The sequence below is a fragment of the Saccostrea echinata genome, unplaced genomic scaffold, assembly GCF_033153115.1.
Source record: "Saccostrea echinata isolate AGI-Se365-2 ecotype Australia unplaced genomic scaffold, CSIRO_AGI_Sech_v1 ptg000057l, whole genome shotgun sequence".
In the NCBI taxonomy this organism is placed as follows: Eukaryota; Metazoa; Mollusca; class Bivalvia; order Ostreida; family Ostreidae; genus Saccostrea; species Saccostrea echinata.
The window spans coordinates 2,108,153-2,135,203 of record NW_026889806.1 but is presented as its reverse complement, the minus strand read 5'-3'; the positions used below and the strand labels follow the sequence as shown (position 1 = coordinate 2,135,203).

The window sequence follows — 27,051 nt, the reverse complement described above, 5'->3', positions numbered from 1 at the left end:
CTATTTAAAGCAATTCTTGTTTTAAGATTTTGTACTTTTTAGCAATCCGTTTCTAACAACTAAAACCTTGAGTAAACGTCATCCTTAAAAACAAGGACTTTTTACTGTTTTTCAATATAAACAAATGAAATAATTTACCCTTTTCTGAAGAAATATGATTTATTGACATTTTCCAAGTTGAAGATTGATTTATAGGGGTATACATGCACTAGAAGTTGTAGAAAGAAAAACAGCATGCGAAGTACATCTTTTTTTTTTTTAGCTTTTTAAATGCAATAGATGTAAATCTGATATGTTAAACAGAAAAATAAGGTGTTTAACCATGACATTATGAAAATATGTCCAGATATGTCAAATTTTGTAATAATTTCATATTTTCCATTTGATATACTTTCCCCACAAACTTTCTTATTTGTTAATGTATAGATGAAAGTAACCTTTAATGTGCAATACTAACATGATAACAGATAAATAGATTTATGAAGTTATTTGCTCCAATGTTATGTTTATATTAACCAAATACTTTTCAGTTAAGATCAAGTGATGAGAGAAGGGGGTATACGTCTTCTGGAGTTTCTGGTCAGAAACGTCACCTGTTAAGATGAGTATTGTTTTAGGCTTTTTAATTACATAAGATGTTATTCTAAAGATTCAGAGGGAAAAAATAGTTAACAGAAATATGGTGACTAGGGACACGGGATTGATATATACATGTATGTTTATCACTGTTGATCAGAATTTTGCTAAGATTTAGTGGGTCCATCAATAATAGCTTAGTGTGCAAAAAATAATCAAAAGCCGAAAGATAAAGTTCTCAAAACTAGTCATGCGAATTAAGTAAAATTTTGACACAGTGGCATAAAAAATCTTCAACAGCTTCTCCATTTACAAGTAGAAGGCTAATAATTACGGCTTCACAAGCTATCATCTCCATACATCAAAAATCTTAAGACTTTTAATTTCATTCTATACGCTGTGAAGGATCTTGAGATGTCGAGGCATCGTGTGGTTCCTATTACGTAGAAACACACCAAGAGTTGAAGTTCTCTGAGCTTCTGGCGAGACTGTCGGAGGGAACAGACGTCCTTCTAGAAACAAGAACTCGGAGGAGTCTTACTAAACATTAAGCACATGATATAATTCTGGATTAAAGATCCTTCTTTAATTCTATATCCCATGTTTGCTGAAGTAGAGGTAGAATGTTATTCTACTGACTCGGAACATTTACAGCTTAAGGAATACTAGTTGACGTCTGAAAAAAGCAGGAAGTCACCAGGAGGTAGGATACGTTTATTAAAACTATTTTTTTTTAAATTTTGATGTAATCCCTTAGATTAGTGTACTTTTGCAAGGTTGCATTAGACCATATTAAAAAAATTGGTATTTTTTCATCAAAGTGATAAAAATCAAAAATACATGTATAATTTGATCTGAGTTTCCAATAAAAAGCTTACTTATCACAACCCACTTATACAAGGCTTTTAGCTTTTCATGTCCAAATGTTTTTTATAGAAAATTTTGTCGAATGTTTTTGATCTTGTGACTAACTAATTTAACATTGATTCTAATTTTGAAATAAAAAGAATTTCAAAACATACAGGTATAAAATTTTGGTTCTTTGAAGCAACAACGAGTTTAAAGGGAAATATCTACATCCACTGAATATTTTCTCCATTTTTTTTTTTTTTTTTACAAACGCCGATTGTTGTTAATCAGTTAACCACTGACTTTTTTCCTTTATATCTTATGAAAACCGATTGTTTGTTGATTAGTCAATAAGCACAATAATCTTCAAAACTAGTTAGTTGTGTTTTTAAAGCCATGTGCTTCAGAAATATCTCAAAAAATGTCAGAAGTTAACTTTTCATGGCTATTTCACCAAAGTAATGTACGGATCAATAATAGAATGTTTTATGTACTTTAACCCACTTAAGAATTAATTATATACAAATAGATAGAACAATAACATCCCTTCCTTTGGTTGTTACAACGGGGATAAACGGTTGCAATCATTAGATAGAATTACATTATCTGTATTACGTATTTTTGTCAGAAAATGTTGCAACCGTTCCTCCCCTTGTCAACAAACAAAGAAGGCAACTTACTGTTTATATAATTACCAGGGCCCAGGTAAGCTTTGAGTTGATTGACAAGTAGGAATATAAAACAACATTTTTATTTCATACACTTTAAGAATACAAGTTTTACATGAGACATGTTTTCTTTGTTAACCAAGTCCTCGGCCATACTTCAGAATGCTTACTCGCTACAAATTAGAAATAACCTAACAAGCATACTGGTACTTGAAACTGGAATGGCAAAACATTTATTCTGAGAAGTATTCATGCCAATAACACCTTAGTTATCTGTTCTGAAATTAAGTTTGTCACTTTGGTATTGGAATATTGAACAACATTTTACTCTGTGGATGCATGCCCGGTACCCCAGCATGCATGTTACGTAATTAACCAAGAAATATACATTGTTGTTACGTAATTCTCACTATGCTCTATTATATTATGATAGTGAACGCATTTTCCATCAATTTTAAGTAATACTTCTCATATATCTTTCTAAAAAAATTAAATTCAAGTGAAATAGAATACCTTCTGACATTTTTAAAATAGATATTGACTTGTCTCGAAACACCTGGGTTAAACATTATAAAATTTGTTCATAATGTGCGCTGTGATACGTTAAAAATGGAAATCAGCCTTTCCACTTCTTCTGAAATTCAATATTTATCACATTATTTAGAAATCACCGCGTACGCTTGATTCCCAAGTTGTTGTTTTTTTTTTGGTATCAAACTGAATCTAGTTAAGTGCTGTTTGAATGTGGTTGGCAACAAGGCAGATATTTACTCTTTTTCAGCTTTTTCTTATAATGTCAATTGGTTTTAGTAACATTTATTTTCTTTTTTTCCTCTTTCAAATATTTTACTTCAGAAACATTCAAAACCATTATATATTTCGTCATAAATAAAATTCTCACACCTGAAAGGGATGCTTCAACTGAGAGATAAAATCTAATTTTCAAATAAATTTAAAACATTCTGCATAACTCATGAATTCAGAAAACAAGTAATACTAATGGGGTACGAAATGCTGAATGGAGAGATAATTCTATCAATTAAAAGAGTAGAAGTGAGATGAAGAGATTTTCTACATCGATATTATTTATTAAGCATTCCAGATCTTTTATTACCGGTTTAAATCCATTACTCTGCAACAGCGCAGGAAATATCTAACAATTTATATAAGATGTATATAAGATAACAATAAAACATATTGCCCAGCTGTAATAAATAAAAACACTCTTGTTCTACACAACCGGCAGCTCGAATTCAAAGATTGTTCATAGAAGGTTATCTGATTGAAGGGTCTTTTATGATCTGCAATGTTTATACTGGGTGACAATTAAAGCTTATCAAACAACCATTTAAGGCATTGTTTATTACCCCATAAACTTAAATACAGTAAGCTTTGAAACATACATCTCATATATCATATTCGGTCCTTTATTCATATTTATTTTACAATTATTTGATTTTAAAACATGAAATTTACACACCTCCTATTTTTATTGGATGGACAAGATGAAGAAAACAAAAGAAATCTTAGTTGTAACTAGGTTTAGCTTAATTTAAAAAGATGATAGAAGAATGAAGAGGACAGTAGGTAGCGAGATTTCGGAAATGTTAAAAGGGAGAAAACGAAAGAAGTTTAGGAGAAAGGACTGTGAGGATGGAAAACAGGAACCCTCATGTCCACCCAACCGTATCTACACGTCAGTTGTAACAGGATAGCTCCTATGTCCATCCAACCCTATCTACAAGTCAGTGGTAACAGAATAGCTCCTATATCCACCCAACCCTATCTACATGTCGGTGGTAACAGGATAGTTCCTATGTCCACCCAACCCTATCTACATGTCAGTGGTAATAGGATACCTCCTATGTCCACCCAACCGTATCTACATGTCAGTGGTAACAGGATAGTTCCTATGTCCACCCAACCCTATCTACATGTCAGTGATAACAGGATACCCACCAAGCCCACACAACCCTATCTACAGGTCAGTGTTAACTACATACCCCCATCCCCCATGTCAACCTACCCAATCTACTAGTCAATGGTCATTAGTCTGGAACACACCAAATTTTATCACTGCAACGTCTGCCGTTACTTGGTATATTACAAAGTTAAGGTAGTACACAATAGATAGGCCAATTTTTTTTTCCTTAAATTCAATATTTTTTAAAATTTGAACATTTGTTCTAGGATACAAAGTCTTTCTTTATCTAAAATGTAGTCTCTAAAATGACCAATATATAGGATTCTCTCATTTTTGTAAAATATTGCAGAAATATGTCCCAGATTATTAATTTCCTTACAGAGATCACTGATTACTGATATTATAGTGATATTATTTAATTTTTTCTAGTGTACTTATAAGATGTTAGTTAATACAGATTTCATGGGTGTTTTGTACTACCTTAAATGCCAACTGTACAAATATTTTAGAAACATTCATCATTACAGTGTTTAACTCTAAAAACTTAACAAACTAACGATAGGAGGAGTGTTTATCTTTACTGTTGTTGTTCAGGTGGCTATAAAAGTTTACATGTGTTGTTTTTAACAGTATATAGATAGTATTACTTTAAACTATCATTATAAGACACAAAATACAAATCAGGGAAAGAAAGGAAAACACAAGATGAAATGTAAATATAAAATCTTTGAAGTCTTATGTTTGATCCAAGAATTAATACAACATTTTAAAGTTCCATATTATAGGCCTTCAAAAAAATCTCTCTGTAGGATGTAAAAAAAAAATATAAGAAATAAAACCAGATGAAGCGATACAGCAGCAAGGTCATGATAAAAGGTATTCATTTCAAAATTCTGGAGCCTAAAGATAAACACTGCAATGTTTCCTGATAAAAAGATCAACAATGGATTTGATCTATAAGCTCCTGCTATTACACCATGGTTATGTAAAGTATAGATATTCAACACAGCGAGTTATTTTTCTGCTGACTGGTGTATAGATAGATAGATAGATAGATAGATAGATAGATAGATAGATAGATAGATAGATAGATAGATATTAAAATAAAATCCAAGATAAACAAACAAGTTCACATTTAATTATTACACTAAGTGCTTTCGCCGTGAGGCTCTTCAGAGTGTAACAAAGTTTATAAAAACAATACAACTTGGTTGTTATGATGTCGTTATTGTGACGTCATAAAGGCAGCATTATATATTGGCGCAGGTAAATGTCATTAGGGCGCCAAAAGTAGAGAATTGAACATATGTACATTGTGATGAAATAGACTGCTAATTTTAAGCTATAATGTTCAATTTAAATTCAGTTTAGGTTTAAATAATTTTACAAAGTAATCTTCCTTGGCTCTCCGTAATTGTTCATTATTTTCTAGAACTTTATAAAATGGAAATATTAAAAAGTTTCCATTCGCACATGAATCAAAATGTACACTGCATGGCGTATTCCTGACAGAAGGGTCCCGTATTTGTTGTTTATGGACTCTTACGGGGTCAGCTAGTTTGTTACCGGTCTGTCCAATGTAGTTTTCCCCGCATGAAGTACAAGTCATACAGTATATTAATTTTTTAGATTTGCATGACATATTCGCATTTACGGTAAATGTTTTACCACATTTAAAAGTAAACGTCTCTCCTGTTTTTAAATAAGGACAGGTTCCACATAGGGGTCCATACATTTGGCCACTGTGCGTATGTCTTCACTTGACGAAAATTTGAAAAACCAAGTTGTATTGTTTTTATAAACTTTGTTACACTCTGAAGAGCCTCACAGCGAAAGCGCTTAGTGTAATAATTAAATGTGAACTTGTTTAAATAGTTTCCTCCCTCGGGGAACCATAAATTTGCTATTTCCCTCGTACCCATTCCATAACTGTATAATATATAATTATATATAGTTATAGTTATAGATAACGCACTTAGTACTGGAAGTCAATTATCAAAGCATTCAAATACCCCTCTACCCCTCTCAAACAGCATTAACCTCGCTGAAGAGAAACTAAATAGATAAACTGTATATAATTGTTTTTCATTTAAACTGCTAGTGCAATATCCCATCAAAATAGTATACGAAAACTCTGGCAAAGATTAAATAGTGGGTATCATTTGCAATTACATTCTTGCTATAGAAAGGCTCATTGCAAATTCGAATGACAGTAGAGGTTATCTTGAAGTAGTTCAAGTAGAAGAGACACAGAACAACACATAACTTAATCCTATTCAATACCTTCATTTTGTCATTCTACATTTTCTTATTTGAATGATTTCTTTCTTCTTGAATTCTGGAATTAAGGGTTGCAACCATTGCAGAAAAATACAGAACCCGGATTACGTATTTTTTCTACATCGATGGCAACGTTAACTGTTTTAAAATTTCCCTAGAAACAATCAAAGAAAGACCAAAGTAATTAATTTTATTGTTTATTTTAATATCTGTACAAGTATAATCGTAGATAGTAGGTGTTAGTACGTGAAAATATTGTGTTATGGATCCTTACATCATGGTACATGTCATTAATGGATCGAAGAGCCCACTTTTTAAGAAATCTTTCATCTAGGTTGCTATAAAAGCAGTTCTAACTTCATGTAGTTTAGAGTTAATGGGATGACTAAGAGGATTTGTTTTTTATAAAAAGGAAAAAATATTCAGTGGATGTAAATATTTTGAGATTAATTTTGCACAAAAAATAAAGATTCAAATAATTATAACAGCATGATTAAAAATCGACAATTGTTTAATAAAAATCATAAAACTAGGAATATATATATAGAATATAGAGAGTATATATCAATTCATATATATCATCTTTTGTTACAGGATGTACAATAGGTTTAGGATTCTGATTATTATTCTTATCTGAGTTCAAGAAGTGTAATTCTTAAAATGTCGCCGGTATATATATCCTGTCGTAGACCTTTAAAGCATAAAGTATTGACATGGTAATAAAATCAATGAAAAATATTAGGGGGGGGGGGGGGTTGCATGGTTTAAGGCTCTATATTTACTTCACAAAGGTCAAACGAAGTGAATGTCAGTGTTTAACCCCTTCTGGTGGAGTGAACTTTCTAAAATGTTTCTAATACTTTTATGATTTCAGTTAACGTTATTAAAGTTTTACACTCAAAAACACGGGTCCTCCCTGGAACGGAAGGGTTTGGGTTAAAATGCTTGACAGCAAGTGATTAGGTTTAAAGCCATCTCTGTGAAGCACTCTTGTGCGGGGGAGGTCTGTTTTAGCAGCAGCATATTTGCAAGGAGTATAACTAAAGCAGGGTTCTGGTATCTTTTTTGTGCAAACAGGTGTAAGCTGCCTTGGAGATAAAAAGTGGTTCAAACCGAGAAAATGATAGGAATATAAAAACTGTATTGTAAATTACAGTTTCATGGAAAACATTTACGATGGATTTTTTTTCTAGAGATATTATAACATATATTGTCTGTACCTTCTATGGTTGAGAGAAAACAAGTCTTACATAAATTATTTGTCAAAAGTGCATTGAGTGTAACAAAAAGTTTATTTAATTTTATTTCAAGATATCTAAGAACATGTATATATTCACTATATATAATACATCATTTTACTATAAAATTCACTGATTTCCTGTTTTTTCTACAATTACGATTTATCCTGCGTCCAGGGTTTACAACGGACATAAACTTAGAAAAACTCAGAATATTTAAGAGATGAATTTAATTTTTGAGAATTCATGAGGATATGAACTACGACGCTTCACGCCTGCATATTTCATGAAGCACGTTAGCGCTTCGTGATAAATATGCAGGCATGAAGAGTTGTAGTTCATGTATCTCATGTACCCCATGAATTCTCAAAAATTAAATTCATATCTTATATTTACATTATTTTTCTGATGACTTGTCACATATTTTTGTCATTCAAAGATCATTTTAGGGGGAAAAAAAGTTCGCACAATTTTTTGACTTCAGTCACATCACAATGGAAATATATTCTTACTCATCCCGCGGTAGTTCATGAGAACATGAACTTTTTCCAATTTTCAAAGAATCTTAAGGAAAAATATTTGGAAATGTAATTATACTACCATGAATTCAGCTGACCAATGTTTAAATAGCTTTACGTTGCGAAACATTTAATAATGTAATTTTCTAGAGAAATATTGATGCAATCAAATGGAACTGATAATTTTGACCATATCACCACCCTGGTTACTGCTGGGGAAAATGGCCTTATCTAAAAAAGCAATTAAATCTTCTGACATTGCTACTATACACACATCAAAATATATTATAGACTCACTCTTGTAGACAATAGAAGAAAACGATGTACAAATTCTAGTGAAATCGATTAAGAGGTGATTTTTCGGGGGAATTTATCAATGCATTTTTTCGATTAAAACATACATATACGTAAAAGAGGTGTTTATTGCTTAAGTGTGTTTACAATAAAGCCTCTCTTAGGTAATTCCATATTTCCTCAATTAGACATAAGAGGTACTTACGCACTGGGAAGCGAGTTTCACCAGCTGTTTGGCGTAGGTTAAGAACTTCCTATTTTTTATTTCTTAAGTTCAATCCCTTGAATAGCAGTCAAACTATCTTTTTTTATCATCTACAATGTCCCGAGTTTTGATTTTCATAATCAACGTGAGGATAAAACTGCAAATGCGATTTTTTGATTTGAAATTAATTCATAAATTAAACACAGAGTTATGAAAATCATTTCAAATAATATATTTTAGCTCATTATGTTGACCCAAATTTTCCATAAGGGGTCATCAATATGCCTCTTAACGGTCACATTCACCATTGTACTCAAAGTCTACAAATCATTTTCCGAACGTTCTAAGTATCAAAGATCGTAACACTATATGGTTTATATTACCAAAAGGAACACAAAACAAACGTTTCAGAAGTGAAATGATTATGTTACTATTTCTTACATGCAAATATAAAACTGACATACGCCAGTAAACTGCAAGTAAACAAGCTTTTGACATGAATGAAATATAAAGATAACGAACAGTAATCAAGCTCAAAAGTTCATTGAAACAATACACATTGGGAGCAGAGCAAACATGGACCTCTACACGCATTAAAGTGGGATCAGGTGCCATGGAGGAGTAACCAACTCTTGTCGACCGGTCACACCCACCATGTGCTTCTTGTCATGATGGGGCAAACGGAAAAATCCATAGACAATTCAATGGGAAAATAATGGCCTAACAATTTACATGAAAATCGTCAGTCAATATTTGACGACAAATTATTTTGTGACAAGGTCATTGATTCCACCATAGAATTTGCTAAATGTTGACTTTAAACGAGACAGTTGTTATCCTTGTACCATCAACTAATTTGTCAATAGCTTGTTCTAAAAATTGTTCGTACGTAGACCGTACTCTTGCGTATCGAATCAACTGAAAGATATCAAATATATGTGAATCATGTCTTCCCTTTTAATATTTTCACTCTGTAATCGGAATGAGGGTTTTGTCAAAACGCGTGTAGCGTGTGGGTCACTTGAATTATGTCAAAACATCAAGTCTCTGTATAATTAATTAATTACTCTCTTTGTGAATATATTATATTTCAACGATTCAAAATCCGTCCGAAACGTGTTACTGCAAACCAGCTTAAAGTTCCCTAAGATTACTGAACCGATTTTTAATCCTTCTTTAAAATCCATCAGATATTCAGAAATGTGTTATCAGTTTAGATAATTTGCTTTTGTTACGTAGAATACAAACTTTATGTAGATGATGAATGCTCACCAATACATATACATTCTTTTTACATTCCATCATAAATTGTATGAATGCATTTCTGAACATCTGATAGACATTGTTGATAATTGTTACGGACACTTCGACACATTTGTGCAAATTCTCTAATTCTTCTCTATTTGATTTCATCTTTCGGTCATTGTATGTAACAATGTTTACAAAATGCACAAGTTTCTTATTTATTTCTGTGACCTGCCAAGTATTACGCAGTTATGTCTCCCACAAAGGTGGAGACATATTAGTTTCTGCATAATTAGGTGTCTGACTGTAGCAAAGGCGTGTCTGGATCATAATTCTCGAACACTTGATGAAATATTTTAGCCCTTACTAATAATTACTATATTTATCTATAGTTTATTTGCATACTTGTTCTTATGAAGCAGAATTTATTCAAAAACTTCCACATGAAAAGTATAAGTTTCTTGCTATGACCTTCAATTTCACATTTACAGATACCGAGGACATTTAATCTATTATTAATATCTATTTTCATCCATACGTTGATTCCATTTATTCCATTGAGCTCGAAAAAAAAAACATGACGGAATATGATACATCTACTTCATATTTGGATATTTTTTTAGAGAAAGACATTGATGGCAAACTAACAACTTAACTTAATGATAAACGTGATGACTAACTTTGCTATTGTCAACTCCCCTTATTAGTCCCCTACCGGTGAAACCGGAGGGGACTATAGGTTTCCTCTGAGTCTGTCCGTCCGTCTGTCCATCCGTCTGTCTGTCTGTCTGTCTGTCCGTCTGTCTGTCTGTCTGTCTGTCCCTCTGTCTGTCTGTCTGTCTGTCCCACTTGGTTTTCCGCACTTTTTTCCTAAACGCTTGCAGATATTGAGCTGATTTTTGGCATGTGAGTGTATCTTGATGAGTTACAGATCAAGTTTGCATTTCGTTCCGCTTCATTGATTTTTGACGGAATTATGGCCTTTTCAATTTTTAAGGGTTTTCCGCAATTTTCTTCTGAACGCTTTCAGATATTGAGCTGATTTTTGGTATGTGACTTTACCTTGATTAGTTATAGATCAAGTTTGCATTTCGTTCCGCATCATTGATTTTTGACGGAGATATGACATTTTCAATTCTTAAGGGGAACCAGATTACACTTGCCGGTAGGGGACTAGTATTGCTAATGCAATACTCTCAGAATGCTTGTTCATGTAGCAATGTACCACTATTCAGCATATGGGGTTTATGTCTCACAGTTGATGCGATACTCAAGGACATGTTCTTCGTACGAATAATTTCTAAAACGAGGAAGGCTACTGATAACCAAGTTGATACAACGGTATCTGCAATCTCATCTAAGGTCAACATTTCGTAAATTCTATAGTTGATACAATGAACTTGTTTGTAAAATACAATCTGTCGTTAGATGAATTGTTGACTGACGTCCTTTATGCAAAATTATTACGCCTTTGGTTTCATATTCATTTTTCCGTTTATCCGATCATGACAAAGGACACTCAGTTGGTGTGACCAGTCAACAGGGGATGCTTACTCCTCAATGGCACCTGATCCCACCTCAGAGATTTGTATTTGCTCTCCTCATTCATACTTTGTATTGTTTCATTAGATTTTTTAGCATGATCATTGTTATTTTCATATTTCATTACTCTGTACATGTACTTACTTTAATACTTAATGTTACGTTGATTTTCTTTAATACTTTGAAAATTTACTATGAAACTTTGATTATAAATGAATCTTTTTCATGAGATTCTGAGCATTATATCTCTCAAATGTCATATCAATGACACTTACGTTTAGAAATCACTTTTGAATTTAGACGAAATATTTCCTTTAGATAAAAAAAAAACTTTCATTTGAGAATGGAAGAATTGAAAATTTCATAGTAAAAATACTTTGATTTCCGAAAGAAAATAAATACTTTGATACTTTGATTTAGTCAAAATAATAGATACCTTGATACTTTGATTTAGTCATTGGACAATGAGATACCGAAAAGGCTCTTTAACCATAAAATTATTGATCGAAATCAAATTTAGAATTTTAGAAATTTTGTTGACCATGTACTTAAGGTGTTTCGTGGTCCTCACTCAAGGTCACACGTTGAACGTTGAATGAAGTAATGACACACCTTTAGCCAATCAGTAACAATATAAACTGTAATTTATTCTCTTAATTGTAAAAGAGTTAAATTTCAGCGACCAAATTACTTTCTCGTTGATTGACCTCCTTAGCAAGATGGCATTCAAGAAAACGGCACACGTTTAGGTCAAGGTCAATAATATACTCAAGTGTGAGTCTATTTAACAGGGTTTTCGACAGTTATGGCACGATTTTGTGACAGACATCAGGAATAACTTCGCGTTACTTGGCTTATTCCAAAAATAACATAGAATATTATGTAAGACATATCTGTACGAGGTTACAAAATATACAATGAGACTAAACCCGTCTACACCAATCATTGTCTTGATGAACTGAATCTCGAACTTAAGTACATGTAAACTCTACCTACCCGATAGTAAATATACCCAAATAGGACTTGACCTAGGCGAATATGAAAAAAAGACAAACCATTGGAAATTTACAGCCCACAAAAATAACCATCAGCGAAACTATCCCCGAGCCGCTTTTTTATAACTGCAGAGAAAAAACCGTTTCTAATGACTAAAAAATGAGTCTCATACAACGTCTATACATCCTTACAATTAATGATGGCGATGTGATATCTGTTAATGTCCGTTATATATTATGACTTTCCATCAGTTAAATTTCTTTTTATATATTTAATGTAGTGTATGACGGGAAAAACTAAAGGTGTTGACTTTAAACGACGTTCTTTCTTTTTGGAAAAAATTAATTAATTAATGTTTTAAATTATCGAATTTTCCTGATCTAATTTTTTCATTCCTATCAAACTTAAACCAAATTAATGAAGTGCATGAAAGTGTATAAAATCTCAAAATTCAAATGGAGCTCTGACCATTTTAAACATTCATTCCTAATGCATGATATGTGAAAATAACGAATATTAGTAGTTATCAGGCTCAAAAGTCCATTAAACAATTCAAACTGAAAGCAGAGCAAACACAAACATCTAAAGTGGGATCAGGAACCATGTGTACATCAATACAAAGTATAAATACTGTGGAATATTTTTTTTTTAAATTTGTGGGGGTTAATGTTCGTTGGCAACCAAAACTTAACTACTGTGGAATCATTTAAATTCGTGGGGGTCAATGTTCTTGGGCAAGCAAAATTTTATTGGTTCGTTGGGATGTAATTTCGTGGGCAGCTCGTTTATTTGGTATATTTAATTAATCCATGCGTTGACAAAAAAATTGTTCGTGGGGATGTAAATTCGTGGGTAAGGGTGACCCACGAAATCCACGAACATTGATCCCCCACAAACAATGATGATTCCACAGTAGTTCATGGGGACGTAATTTCGTGGGAAATCGTACAAGTACATAAAAAAGATTCAATGAATTGATACATTAATCGTGAGGATGAAATATGTGGAGATAACGAACAGTATTCGAGCTCAAAAGTCCATAAAACGTTACAAAATAGGAACAGAGCAAACACGGACCTTTAAGACATCAGAGGTGGGATCAGGTGCCATGGAGGAGTGAGCATCCCCTGCTGACCGGTCACGTCCGCCGTGTGCTCCTTGTCATGATCGGGAAATAGCGGAAAAATTCGTCGACAATTCAGTGTAAATAATGGCCAAACAATTAGTATGAAAAAGTCAGTCAGCATTTGACTTAATGATAGATTGTATTTGCTGACAAGTTCATTGTATCGACCATATCGACAAGGATGTAAGGTCGTAACTTCGGATGATTAACGAAATCCACGAACATTGTTCCCCAAGAACAATGATGATTCTTCAGTAAAAGTAATGACTTCAAATCTTTTTTATTTGAATCCAAACTGAAGATTTAGTAACTATTAACTGTAAGGCATATGATAAGATCTTCGATGTCAAAAATATCGATTTTAAAAAATACTGTAATAAAATATTGAATTTTGAGCTAATCGGTGCATCGGATATTCATTAAATTTAAAGAGACATATTGAGTCATATTCGATATTTTCTTTTTGATTTATGTTTTATCAATCGTAATACTTATCAAAAATGTCAGTTTAGCAATGTTTTGATAAACTGCACTCTTAAGCGATCAAAGAGTGCGAAATATAAGTGCCGGTGTAAAGACGAATAATGAACCCATAGAAAAATGACCGGGGACCATTTTTCGACGTTGACAAATGACCCCTCAGCCGTAGAAAAAATGTTAGTTTTTGTATAAAAAGAATCCTAGGGGCAGTTTTCTACCCGTGCAACTTATAAGAAATTGGCCCCCGTTGAAAAATGACCCCATCCCAAACAGAGTAAAACAAAGTTTAAAAGAGGTGATTGATGTAAAGGGTTGGTTTTCAACGGGTAATTCTCTTTCGTTTCTAGATTAAATAGCGTAAAATTCATTAATAGAAGCATGGAAATGTAGAAAATTCGTTTGTGTTATATTTTTCGAATATTGTTTGAAAATCCTGTGTCTACCGACCCTTCCAGTTCTTGGAACTTGAGACCCATGGCATAACTTTCTCTCCATAAAAGTTTATTTCTCTGTAACCTTAAGGAAGCTCTAAACACTAACAAAAAGTGCTTTTTGGGCTTGGAGATAAATATATCATATAAAGGTGTGCATATTGAGACTATTTAGTTCATTTTCAACATAGGGTACCTGCCTTATTTCCGCAGGAAAAATGTTCAAAGACAATGGACAGAAATCACTGTTGTTTACTTACAGTGGGAAAATCAATGGAAATAATGAATTTAATTACTTATTCTTGTTCTAATATAATGCTAAGAATATTTCAATCTATTATAAATTGTGTAATTAACAGTAAATAACCATTTTTTCTATCTTACTTCTAAGGGCAGATCACTCTAACTGCATAAAACTACCCTACAAGTAGAACTCTTTAGTGTGCAGTGTTTAGAGCATCCTTAAAAATAATAATAATACTTTCAAGTATTAAAAAAATCGCATGATTGCATGAATCATGCAATAATTCTCTTTTTTGAGGGTCACTGTGCCTCATTATAATGTGTATTATAGGATGCAAGTTGACTGATAATGCTTGTCAGTATTGGCAACAGAAAAAATACCCCAATTACAACATTAGCCAGTGGAGAGTATATTTTTATTTGATATATCAGTTATATTGATATATTAGTGGATATTATAATTTAAGACCTTTCAAGAATAATTAACTTTTTAAGCTAACTAGGATTTTCATACGATAACATATGGTTCATTATGGTATACAATATATGAAAAGATAGGGTAATTTTTCTTAACTAGAGAAATATTAGCCAGGAAGTTATTAACTACTCTGCAACTTTTTATTATATTTTAACACCTTAGAAATAGATATGGAATGGAACAAACTTCTTTAAAGAAAATATAAGGCTAATACAATGTTTAGCTCACCTGACCAGAAGGCTCAAGTGAACTTTTCTGATCGAAGAGTGTCTGGCGTCCGTCTTTTGCTTGTCGTGTATCATCTGTATACTTTTCACATTTTCGACTTCTTCACAAGAACTACAGGGCCAATTGCAACCAAACTTGCCGCAAAGCATCCTTGGATAAAGGGAATTTAAGTTTAATCAATGAAGGCCACGTCCTTTTTTCAAGGGGGAGAAAATTGAGAATTAAGGAGTCACAATATGCGATTAATTTTTTACATAGAAATCTATAGGAACAATATTTAAAATCTTTTCAAGAACAGCACACTAGTGCATGGCCATAGGAACAGGGGGCACACACCCCCCTCCTCCCCCACTAATTTTCCTGATATATAGAATACTATAGAAAACATAGGTGACATATCTTCCATATGCTTGTGTACCCTCAATAATAATGTCTGATGTTATATTTCATGAAAATGCACTTTCAATCTGTTTATTACCATTGTCTTCTGCGATGATTTATCTACACAACCATATATGGCATGCTTGTCTTATTTTCGTTTATCTCCGTAAACAACGTCAAGACTCTGCTCGCTGACTGGAAAACTTGACTGGAAAATTTTCTTTGTCGAAGAGAGGCATTATGTCTACGTACATATAAAATAGTTTTTGTAATGTCATAATTCAGCCTCGTCATATAATCTAGATGTCCAATAAAAAAATTTGTGTCGATAACTTAAAACTTTGCAATACAAAAAATGTAGACTTTTTGAATCTTTCAACATATTCCCACGGCGTCAAAAATACTCCCTAATGGAAATGTCTAAATTTCTTGGCTTAATAGAGTAATTTAATGTCTTTGAAACATATTGACTTAGTAGTGTTTTATAATTCGGAATGCGGTTTAATTGCAAGCACTTGAATCACGTCAACTCATCTGTATCATAAAACTTTGATTTGTAATGCTTTATTTATTTTCTCTCTCTTTCAGCGATGGAGAGTTCGCTTTGGTTGACGTTAATTGCTACTTGTGTATTACTCAAGTCTTCACATTCCATTTGTAAGTATTGTTTTTTTTAATCCAACTGTGACATGATAAATGGTGTTGCAGAGAAGCATATAGACAATGTGAAACCTATTTTTCCCCAGAATCGTTATTTGTTTTACACAACCACACCTGACAGCAGACTCTTCTCTATCAAACTGAATACTTAAGGTCTTTTTTAACCATGAAACTATTCATGTCCTGCTAATCTCGGTTTTCTGGGCTTATCTTTTCTTTTACATTTCATAACACTTCAATGGCATATCTTGAATCTCAAGCTTGTTGCATAATCTAAACATTTATTTCAACCGCATTTAATCTACAATAATTTAATATCTTACAGACTTCTACTTAACTTCATACATTTCAAAGATATTTGATATATATATTCATTTTTTGTTCTTTTACATAAGCGTCTAGAAATGATGTTATTCATGCTACGAAAAGATTTCTAAATCTAAACATTTTTCAAGAAAACTGTTTAGGCAAAGCATTTTACAGTCTTTTGATTTGCGCAGTTGTGTACATAAATGTATTTCAAATGTTGGCATGTGCACTTTTTTTATCTCCTGGTAAGATAGAAATTACGTGATCAATCTTCATAAAGACATCGCTTGCAAATACTTTTTTCAGTTTTACAAAAAAAAAAAAAAAAAAAAAAATGTTCGATTACCGTAGAATTTACAAGTAATCACATCATCTAAATTGTTCAACACAGGAAAAACAATACACTGTCAAAGATGGCTTACTTCATTATTTATAAAATTAAATATTACAGTTCCTAATCTCATTGCAAATTAATTAAATCGTCAATCTCAGTCAATCTCAGAAAGGATTCATAGTTAGTTAGTACACCGTTTTCGAGACACGTTTGGGATCGAGTGACCCTGATCTCGGTGAAAAATTCCATTTATCATTTTAGCAGCAACTGTTTTTTACTCGATATTTTCTTTTCGTATTCCTGACAATTTATTTATTTTTGTGTTTGTAATTGCTTCATCTTGGCTATAAAGATATGGTTAAAGTCGGTAACAGCTGATTAGAAATATTTACAAACCTGCGAGTAGCCAAGAGATAAGTAAAGCGTATGATTACAACATCGCGTCGATAAAAGAATATAAATCTACATCAAAATATCTCATTATAAGATTTTGCTGGGTGGCGCAAGATTAAGTTTTATAAACATTCATATCTTCTCTCAAAAATTAGTTAAAGTGTATATCTTTGCAATTCACGTATCAACTTCAAAGAATCATTATTACAAAATTAAACTTTTCAAAAGAATACAGCATTTGAACATACTTAAGACCAATCAGAACCTAACAGTACAGTTAATGTTTGTAAAATTTATCTATAAAATATGAGGATTGGTTAAAAAGATAATTTTCATCTTTAAAAATCTAATCTAGATGACTAATCTCTGTCGTCGGAATAGAATGAGTTGCAAACTTTACCAAAGAAATAAATTTTACTGAATATTTACGAGTTGTGGAAATGGTAACTACTTCTGTTAAGTAACACCTTATCAAGGTTTAATAAAAGAACCAACCTTCAGTTTGTAAAAGAGTTTTGGTCACAGATACCAGATTGTTACTAAGTCTATTAGAATTACAAGTAAGTTACGAACCAAGGGAAATAACTCTTTAACAAACATTTTACAATTTTAGTGCCAAAATAGATTTTATGCAAAGAGGAATTAATTAGGAAAAACGTACATTATGATTAATCACTTAATGATGTGGCAAATAAAAGAAAGTCTAATTCTTCAACGAAAAAAGATGATTTATAACTTATTCGTAGACTGTCTGATAAACATCGAAAGTTTGTATAGTAAATTAATATTGTTTCATTTTCCTTTTTCAGCTGATTATGAAGGTAAGTCCTTGTGAAATTGAGCTTCTTTTACGTTTTGACTTTTTAATGTCAGCTTAACGTTATTAAGTGAAGTTTCCCGAAACTCCTTCATTCTTAATTTTAAATTTAGTGAAGTTTTATAAATCCTTTTATTATTTGTTTGAATATCAAAAGCAAATATCTTAATACGTATAGAAGATGGATGTATTAATAAGAAAAATGACTAAACTTTTTTTTCTCTCAACAGAAGGACTTCCTTTTGACTTAGGTTGTAGTGAATCTATGGATATTGTGATTTTACTTGACACCACTATAAACAATTCAACACAAAATGACGAGTTCAAGAAGTTTCTATTAGACTTAGTTGAAGATTTCCAAATTGACTCTGGGATTGCCAGGGTAGCCTTTGTGACATTTAGTTCCAGCCCAGTACTCCATTTTAGACTGGATAAATACTCCTCAAAATCGGACATCAAGTCGGCCATAGAATCTGCAATTTTTACTCCAGGAGAGAGAAACTTTGCAGATGCATTCGATTTGCTTCGAAGGCAGGTATTCTTCGAGCCTTATGGGGATAGGCCGGATGCACCAAATGTAATCCTTTTAATAACAACAGGAAACTCTGAGAGAAAAAAATATGAAGCATCACAACAAGTACAGTTCCTGAAAGACCAAGTCAGCATACTGGTGATATCGAAAGGCGTAAAAGACATGACAGAAATACATTCTTTTGCCAGCGACCCATATCTGGAGAATACATACGAACTTGCACCATCGGAAAATATTAGTTTAATCAAAGATCTGGCTTATGTTGGAATTTGCTCAAGTGAGTTTTGTATATATCGTCAGTTATTTTTTTTTTACATTTCAAAGTTTCTAAGCATACTGTTCTTACTGTGGATGTCAAATATGTCCCAAGAAATATTTTATTTTCCAAACGCATTCTGAAAATGATAAGTTGACAATGAGCGTGATTATTTGACAATGAGCGTGTTTCTATTTTATAGTAACTACTACTTATATTTATGATAATGAGGAAATAGAAGGCTCTGCAGTAACTGCCACAGGTATATTTTGAAAAAAGCAAATTTTTGGCATGTGACCGAGTGCTGGATTTTAGCTAGATTCCCTTTGTAGATTATTCCTATTCTTCCTTGTGCTTTCTCATGGTTGTTTTACCATTTCCCTATTTTTCTCAACTGATATTTGCCCTTAGAGAAATCTAATTTGCATGTTTTGGATGATTTTCAGGAACCCATTTGGCGTTTGTATCTCCTATAGAAGGTTAGTTCCTAACCGTTATAATCATAATTTTTATATAACTTATTTTGACTTTTATTCCGCCTCCAGTGAAGTACTTACATGTATCCGCACATTGAGTTGAAACGTGTGATAATTAACGATTCCCAAAATAACCTATTTTTGAAAGACCAAGAAATTCTTCTCATCTAAGATCTAATATAAACTTAGAAAAACATAAAAACTGTATTAGCATGTGTTTAGAATGTTAAAAAAAACTCTGGAAAAAATAAACAAACTTCGATAACCATTAATATATATATTAATACATGTTTTTCTAAAGAATAAAAACAAATCTAATAGTTAGTTTACTTACAAAGCTGATGTCTATATCTATGTATATAACGCTTAGTGGTACATTATCGGATTGATAATATCGCATTCTTTTGGTTTAGACGCTAATCAATTTGTAAACTTTTAAAATTATCATTACATGAATTTAATTGTTTTCTTCCTTTAAGTATTTAAGACGAAGGTGTAATTTCACTTGCATTTATATTAGAAAAAGGTTACTCAAATTTAACTTATATCCCATTTTAGGAAGTAATAAAACGGATTTAACTCTACTTCTCCATTACTCTGACACAACAGCTGAACGTGATTTCAATTTAATGGTACAGTTCTTGCAAAGTCTGATAGCTAATGCAGACGTTGATAATGATGACGTCAGAGTAGCTTTCCTCGTTTACGGCATGGGAACAACCACCATATTTGATTTCAATGATTACAAACAAAACAAGAAAAAGCTTTTGAATGCACTGAATATAGATTTTAGCAGCTGGGGTTCTGAAGAAGCGAATTTAGCTGGTGCTTTAGATGTAGTTCGCACGTCAATTTTTGTGGAAGCTTCCGGTGATCGCTTGGATGTTCCAAATACGCTTTTGGTAATCACAAACGATAACTCTGATAGCAAATATGTTCCTGCATTTCCCAAAAGTGTAGCGGAGATGAAGAATACTGGAGTGACGATGATAGGAGTGGGCTTGAATCTCTACAATAAGGATGAAGTGAATGCGCTTTCTGATTCTCATACATTTAGTTTCATTTTGAACGATGCTTCTCAGCTCTCTGTTGTCTTGCAAGATATCCAAAATAGACTTCCTTCACGTGCGTGCTTTTTTGTAATATTTTTTCAGCTTTTTCATTCCTGTTTTGCCATCTTCATAGACAATCTTGATAAGATTGACTCGCTTTTTAATTTGTTATTTGATTTGAATACTTTTGTCTTCGATAATTGTATCATTTCATCAGAACTGTTTCTTTTTTAGTGAATAAAATTTTAAGCACGACACCAAGCATTGTTTTCGAAGGTAAGCAAAATGCAGATTATAAATTTAATATTGTTAATATGTACACGCCAGAAAGATTTTTTTGTAATTATCGTGTGTTTTATTCTGATCTTTCAGAATCAACTCTAGACACTACAGATTTCACAAACGGTATTGATAGTAAGTATAAAAGAACAGGTTATGAGAAATTTGCTTGTAGATGTTAGATATGAATATTAAAAAACAATGTAACGGAGAAGAAACCTGTCCTCCTGTCATTTCCTCTTTATAAAATCTCTCCTGAGAATTTCTATTATTCTGTATCATAGTTGTCAGATTTGACATGATTATAAGGCATACTAGTATAATACTGCAAAAACTGTCTAATGCGTCTAGACGACTAGACATTCACAACGACTTTGGTAGATTGATGTTGGTGATAATGAGGTTTGCGTGTTTTAACTTCTAATATGTTTGAGACGTTGATACAACAGTGGTTAAAAATTAACTTTCTGAGCTGTTCTAGTTTCATCTCCGTTGCCTGTCTTTCAGTTAAACCTGATTATTGTTGACAGTCTATAGAAAAAAATAGTATAATATCATATGTCAAATCTTCATTCATGATTTGTACTGAATTCTTAAACTGTATTGCATGTTTCTCTGAATTGCATCCATGCATGATCTGTACTTCTATCAACTTCTCAGCTTCTATGGTTCATGTCGTTGGTTTAATTTGATGAAAAATAAAAGTCAATGTATACCTACACTATGTATAAATTTAACATGATCTAATGAACCATCTATGTTAATTGTGAAAGTGGTTCGTCTTTTAATGTGCTTCGTTACAATTGTGAACAAAATTAAAACTCGTCTTGCTTTAAAAAAAGATAAAGCTTTGCGAAGTTAATTAAATAACAAATCGTTTGCTTATTCATTAATTTGCGAAGTAAGATAATAAATAAGCAATGTAATAACTTTGCCTTCATTGTTCAGTAACTAAATCTTTCATGAGAAATTCACAATATCTTACAACGAATTTTTTTTATATTTTATTTTTGTCAAGTATCTAGTACAATAATAGTTCAAATATATTGCTGAATTCCTATCTTTTTTACATAAAGTGAAAAACATATTAGACTGAAACATAGATATTGCATGGTTATGGTGTTGATTCCTAGATTTATACCATTTCTTTCATGAGTGGCAAATGATGTCTAGAAATCTCAATCCGAAAAAAGAGGAAAAGAATACTAGCAGAATACTAGAAATACTTGTAGCACCAGCAAAATAAAAATAATACCATCAATTAATGTTCAAATCATTAATTGATTATGATCATGAGTTGTACTCAGTTTTAACTTTATTAAATGATTATGATCATGAGTCGTATACACCTTTAATTAAAACAATGAATGATTTAACCTATTTGCCACTCATAACTTCTTTCTGTAATGATGACTATCACCTTCCATATTTCTATGAAGTATTCTTTATCACGGCATGGAGTGTTTGAGAATCAGTAGTTAGAAAGCGGAGACGTCACGGACAAGGAAGGCAATTATAAGGTATTTCTTTGATAATATTCCTATTTTCTTTTGATGCGTTCAAATTTAAACGTTTTAATTTTTTTCCTGCTTTAAAATACGCTGTCCATTCCAAATTCCTTAAAATTCACATTGAAAAGAAATATGATGAGTATTCATTCTTGAGATCATTAAAACATATTCTTTAATTCTACACCTGTAAAGCATTTCAATTTTTCAAATTATTATTCAGCCATAGGATAGAAACCGTAACAAGTAAATACATGAATTCATTTGTATGAGTCGTTTCTCTTAAATAAATACAAATATAAAAGCAACATATACCATATATGATAGTGTTTGTGAAATTCATACTGGTACGCAGGTTTAATTCTTAATAAATATTTGTTGTTGAATTTTATTGCGAATTGTAATGTTTGATTTTTTCTCTCTTTCAGGTAATGTGAAAGCAGATATAGCTGTGGTATTTCACGCGAGTCATAAGACGAAAGCAAAGGATTTTAAAAACAACTTGCTTAACTTTATATCAAGCCTCTTTGCAAAAGCTCGAATAGATTCTGGAGAAGTCCGAGTGGCCTTAGTTAATTATGGTGCGTCGGGAAAGATACTATTTAACTTTAACAAATACTCCAAAAAGTCAGACTTGCGCAAAGCCATTAGAAAAAGCAGTCCAAAAGTTAGAAACAGTAACGCTAACTTAGGTGATGCCATACACTTGGTAAGAACACAACTGTTTACCAAGCAAGAGGGAGCGAGAACCGAAGAAGGGGTTCCCTCTGCCATTATATTAATAACTGATTGGCCGTCATCAAGATCAGCATATTCTGTCCAAGATGAAGTTAGTAGATTAAAAACAGATTTCAAAACCCCGATTTTCACGATTGGGGTGGAAAAAGCAGACTTGAAAGAACTGCAGAAAATTTCGAGTACTCCAACAGGAAATCATTTCCAGTCAGTGACACAGTATAAAGACCTCATTTCAAATAGAGATATTTTGACAAATGTAGTAAACGGAATTAGGGCACGTAAGTTTAAATTAAAATCTAAATATAAATCAAAGGAAAGGAAAAGGCAATCAAAATTTCTTAAAACAGATATGTCTGTCAATTTAATCAGCGTAATTTGATGAAATTACTTAAATACAGTTCAAGGTCGTAAGTCCAAGAAGACAACTCATGCAACTTCTGCACCAGGACTAAACACAGGTTTGTACGTGAATTTGTAAGTCCACATAAAATTAATTATCAGATTCTCATATTCCTCCCATAAAAAATGGACAGGGGAGCTGGAAATTAAATTTTTTATTGGAATGTGGATGAAGAAATGCAAGTAAAATTCATTGAAATTTAAAGTTTTTGCACCTTTTACTGCATCTATAACGTTATCCTCAGTCTATGAGCAGTTTAAAGTTAAATAGAAGACCAGCTTGCAATGAGAATCAAACTATTAATTTTATGTGGCCCAACTTACTGCTAAATTGTTAAAGGAATTTAGAGCTATTGAAGATTTCGTTGTATAAAGTTATAAGCACATGTCAAATAAGATTAGTACGTATGAATGAAGAGTTCTCCAATTGCTTCGTTTTGAAAGCTCGTGTGCACAAGGGCATGGTTTGTGGCATGTTCGTATTGTCCATTGCTTTACCACAAAAGATCATATAGTTCCTAGTTCTGTTTAACATGTATACGTTACCTAACAATGAAATGCACAAATTTAACCAATCATGGCATTGAAATTATCTAAATTATATTTTTAATGAATTTAATTTCATAGCTGTGTGTGCACACTCAAATTAAATATATATATATACAATCTATAATATTTGCATGGAAAATTGCACTATATATTTTAAGGAATAGAACCTTTGCGAACGATACTTTCATAGAAATATAAGTACTTCCGTAAATAGCCTTTGCTTAAAGTATGCTTTTCGTAACAAAGGATAGTAGGAACGATGCAAATAGAATATGAATAGGCGAATGGAGAGAATGAACTAGGTGTCTGCGCCTGCCCCTAGTATCGGAATCCTTCCAGTCCTTCTTACTATATTGCTCTAGCATTGTTATGGTAAGTCAGAAAAATTAAAAGAAAATTTTACAGATTTCTTATGTGAAAAGGACATTGAGTCGATTATTTTGAACTGATGTGCTTGAATAAAGTTTCAAATACAACAATTGCTTTTTAGAGCCATGGCCATCACCGAACATAAATTTAGCAATTTTGTTCCAATCGTATGGGACCACCAAGCCAAAGGACTTTTATAAACACCTGTTACCTTTCATGGCAAGCATTGTACAATACCCAGACCTGCCCAAACACAGAACTGACGTTGCTGTTATCAACTATGGAAAAAGCGTCAACATCATTAAGCAGTTTAAAGGAAGCATTAGTTTGAATGAAACAAGAAACACAATCATTGGATTATCAAAGACACTGCGAAGCAAATCTGCTGTTTTGTGCCAAGCCATGGAAGAAGCGCTGAAGTCGATTCAAAATTTAGAAAATGTTAAAACAGCTAGTAATCAGATTCTAATAATTACAGACACTATGGCATCAGACAACTGTACATCAGTAAAAGATAAGTTACAGAGCTCTGAGGTGGACGTTCAGGCAGTCACAGTAGGAGTTTCTAATGACGGCCAGATAAAGTCTCTTACAGAACAAAGGGAAAGTGGATCCCTTCTCAAAGTTGGATCGTATCAAGATTTGCTTTCAAAATCTCATATTTTGGATGTTGTTGCACAGAACATCATACATAGTGAGTATATTTTTTTCAAAATACAACAGAAAATAATGGCTGTGGTGGACGTTATAGAAAATGATTTTGAATTCTAATTTAATGTAAGATGATGTAAGGGAAACACCGTAGAGATCTTCATTAGAATTTTCCATACGTTAGTCATTTTAGGGATTAGTTTGAAGATTTGGAAAAAAGTTCCTCTTAACAACTCTTTGTCATGTCAAAAACCAACAGGTTATCGAGTTTATTTGTTTTATTCTGTACAAGGAATTGATATAAAGGCGTCAATTACTATTTTTTTAAATTTTAGACGCGGACTCTAAAGAGCATCGATTAAAAGCTTTGAATAAAATCGGTCAAAAGAAAGGTAATTATCACTTTGTTCATTTTTATATTTTTGATTTATCTATAATTTAAATCTTGATTTGAATTAAATTTTTATTTTATTATCCTCTAGATGACTCCTTGGCAGATATTGCATTCGTTTTGCATGCATCAACCAGAGTTAGCAAACGGAATTTTAAAAGGCAGTTTTTGAAATACGTTATCAAACTTGTTAAAAGAGCAAAAATTAGTCCGAGCGGCGTGCGAGTGGCTTTAATTGTCTACGGAGAGACACCGACAGTAGTATTTAACTTCAAGGACCACCTTGGTAAGAAAAGTCTCATAAAGGGAATCAAAAGAACTCCAAAAAGACTGAGGTTTGACTCTGCCAACTTAGGAAATGCTGTTGCAAAAGCAAGGGAACTTTTCCTTCAGGAAAAAGCAAGGGTAGGCGAAAAGATCCTGATTATATTAACAGACATGAATCCCACAGGTGATCATTTTGTCCTTCAATCGGAGATAAGTCAGGCGAAACATGAAGGAATCAAAGTCAACATTATTCCAGTTGCTCTCACTAATAAGACAGTACTTGAAAGCATTGCAAGTAGACCGCTTGAAAAGCATTTTTACCATGTGAAATCATATAAAGATTTACAGGTCTACAAAAAAAGCGGAAAACCTGTCGTGCAAAATATTCGATTCTGTAAGTATATATATAAAGGATATTCAATATATAGTAGTTTATTGAAGTTTATTTCACGAGTGAGACAGGATTTTTCGATATTTTCAGAGTGACAAGTGAAATAAATTCCATATTCAACTGCAAAATATTGATTTTTTTGTTTATTAGATTTTTTTTTATTTTCCCTTCCCCACCGCCTTTTCTTAACACTGTGTCATAGGCTGTGACGTCTTAGATGAACAATTCAGACGTCATATCTAAGCGAATGTAAGAATGAAAACACTGTAAACAAGGATTTTCAACAACATACTTGGAAAAACTTTGGAAGTTTTAGTCTCTTTCAGGATGGTTTATTTTCTCTCTTTATCTTATAACAGACGAAGAAGTTCCAGTTATGTTTTACAACACTCCTGATGGAGGGAAGGAAAATCGAGATTTTTGCTGCAATTAAATTCTTTCACACTGTGACAAATTATATTTTGATTTTCTTTCACACTGTGACAAAATATATTTTGATTTTCTTTCACACTGTGACAAAATATACTTTGATGCTCTTCAAAACTGTGACAAAATATCACTTTTATTGAATAATAAATTACAGTATTTAACTGTTGAGAATGTAGTAAAATTGATTATACTCGTAAAAAAGAAATATTTTTTTACTTTCATCATCTATGTTTAAAAATTTGATTGATGAAATGTGTGATTTGTTTTCATGGGTTTTTTCTGCTTGTGTTTTTTAGTTCAAAAAAAGAAAAAAGGAAAGAGAAACTCCATAATTACAACAACAGTTGCTACCCCATGGCCAACGGCAATAACAATTCTATCTAGTAAACGTATTCAAGCTCAAACATCAACTTTGCAAGTTTCTGGCAATGAAACTATTTCTGTGACAACTGAAAGTCCTGAAAGCGAAAGAAGAGAAAACTTTGAGTACACCTCTCAAAGAACACTGCAGCGTCTATCCTCATCAACCGATGTTTCACATGCTTTGAC

At 32.4% G+C, this 27,051-nt stretch overlaps 1 protein-coding gene across 1 annotated transcript; it reads left to right on the top strand.

Moving 5' to 3' along the window:
* Positions 1–891: 891 nt before the first annotated feature.
* Positions 892–27,050, top strand: LOC133174036 (collagen alpha-6(VI) chain-like). The gene is made up of 15 exons (XM_061309078.1): positions 892–1,279; positions 16,291–16,359; positions 18,208–18,219; positions 18,446–19,024; positions 19,206–19,265; positions 20,038–20,604; positions 20,766–20,807; positions 20,904–20,945; positions 22,747–23,334; positions 23,455–23,514; positions 24,495–25,067; positions 25,360–25,416; positions 25,507–26,076; positions 26,799–26,916; positions 27,014–27,050. Exons 2-15 carry the CDS (start codon positions 16,293–16,295, stop codon positions 27,048–27,050), a joined length of 3,372 nt encoding a protein of 1,123 aa, XP_061165062.1. The 5' UTR covers positions 892–1,279; positions 16,291–16,292.
* Position 27,051: the final 1 nt, after the last annotated feature.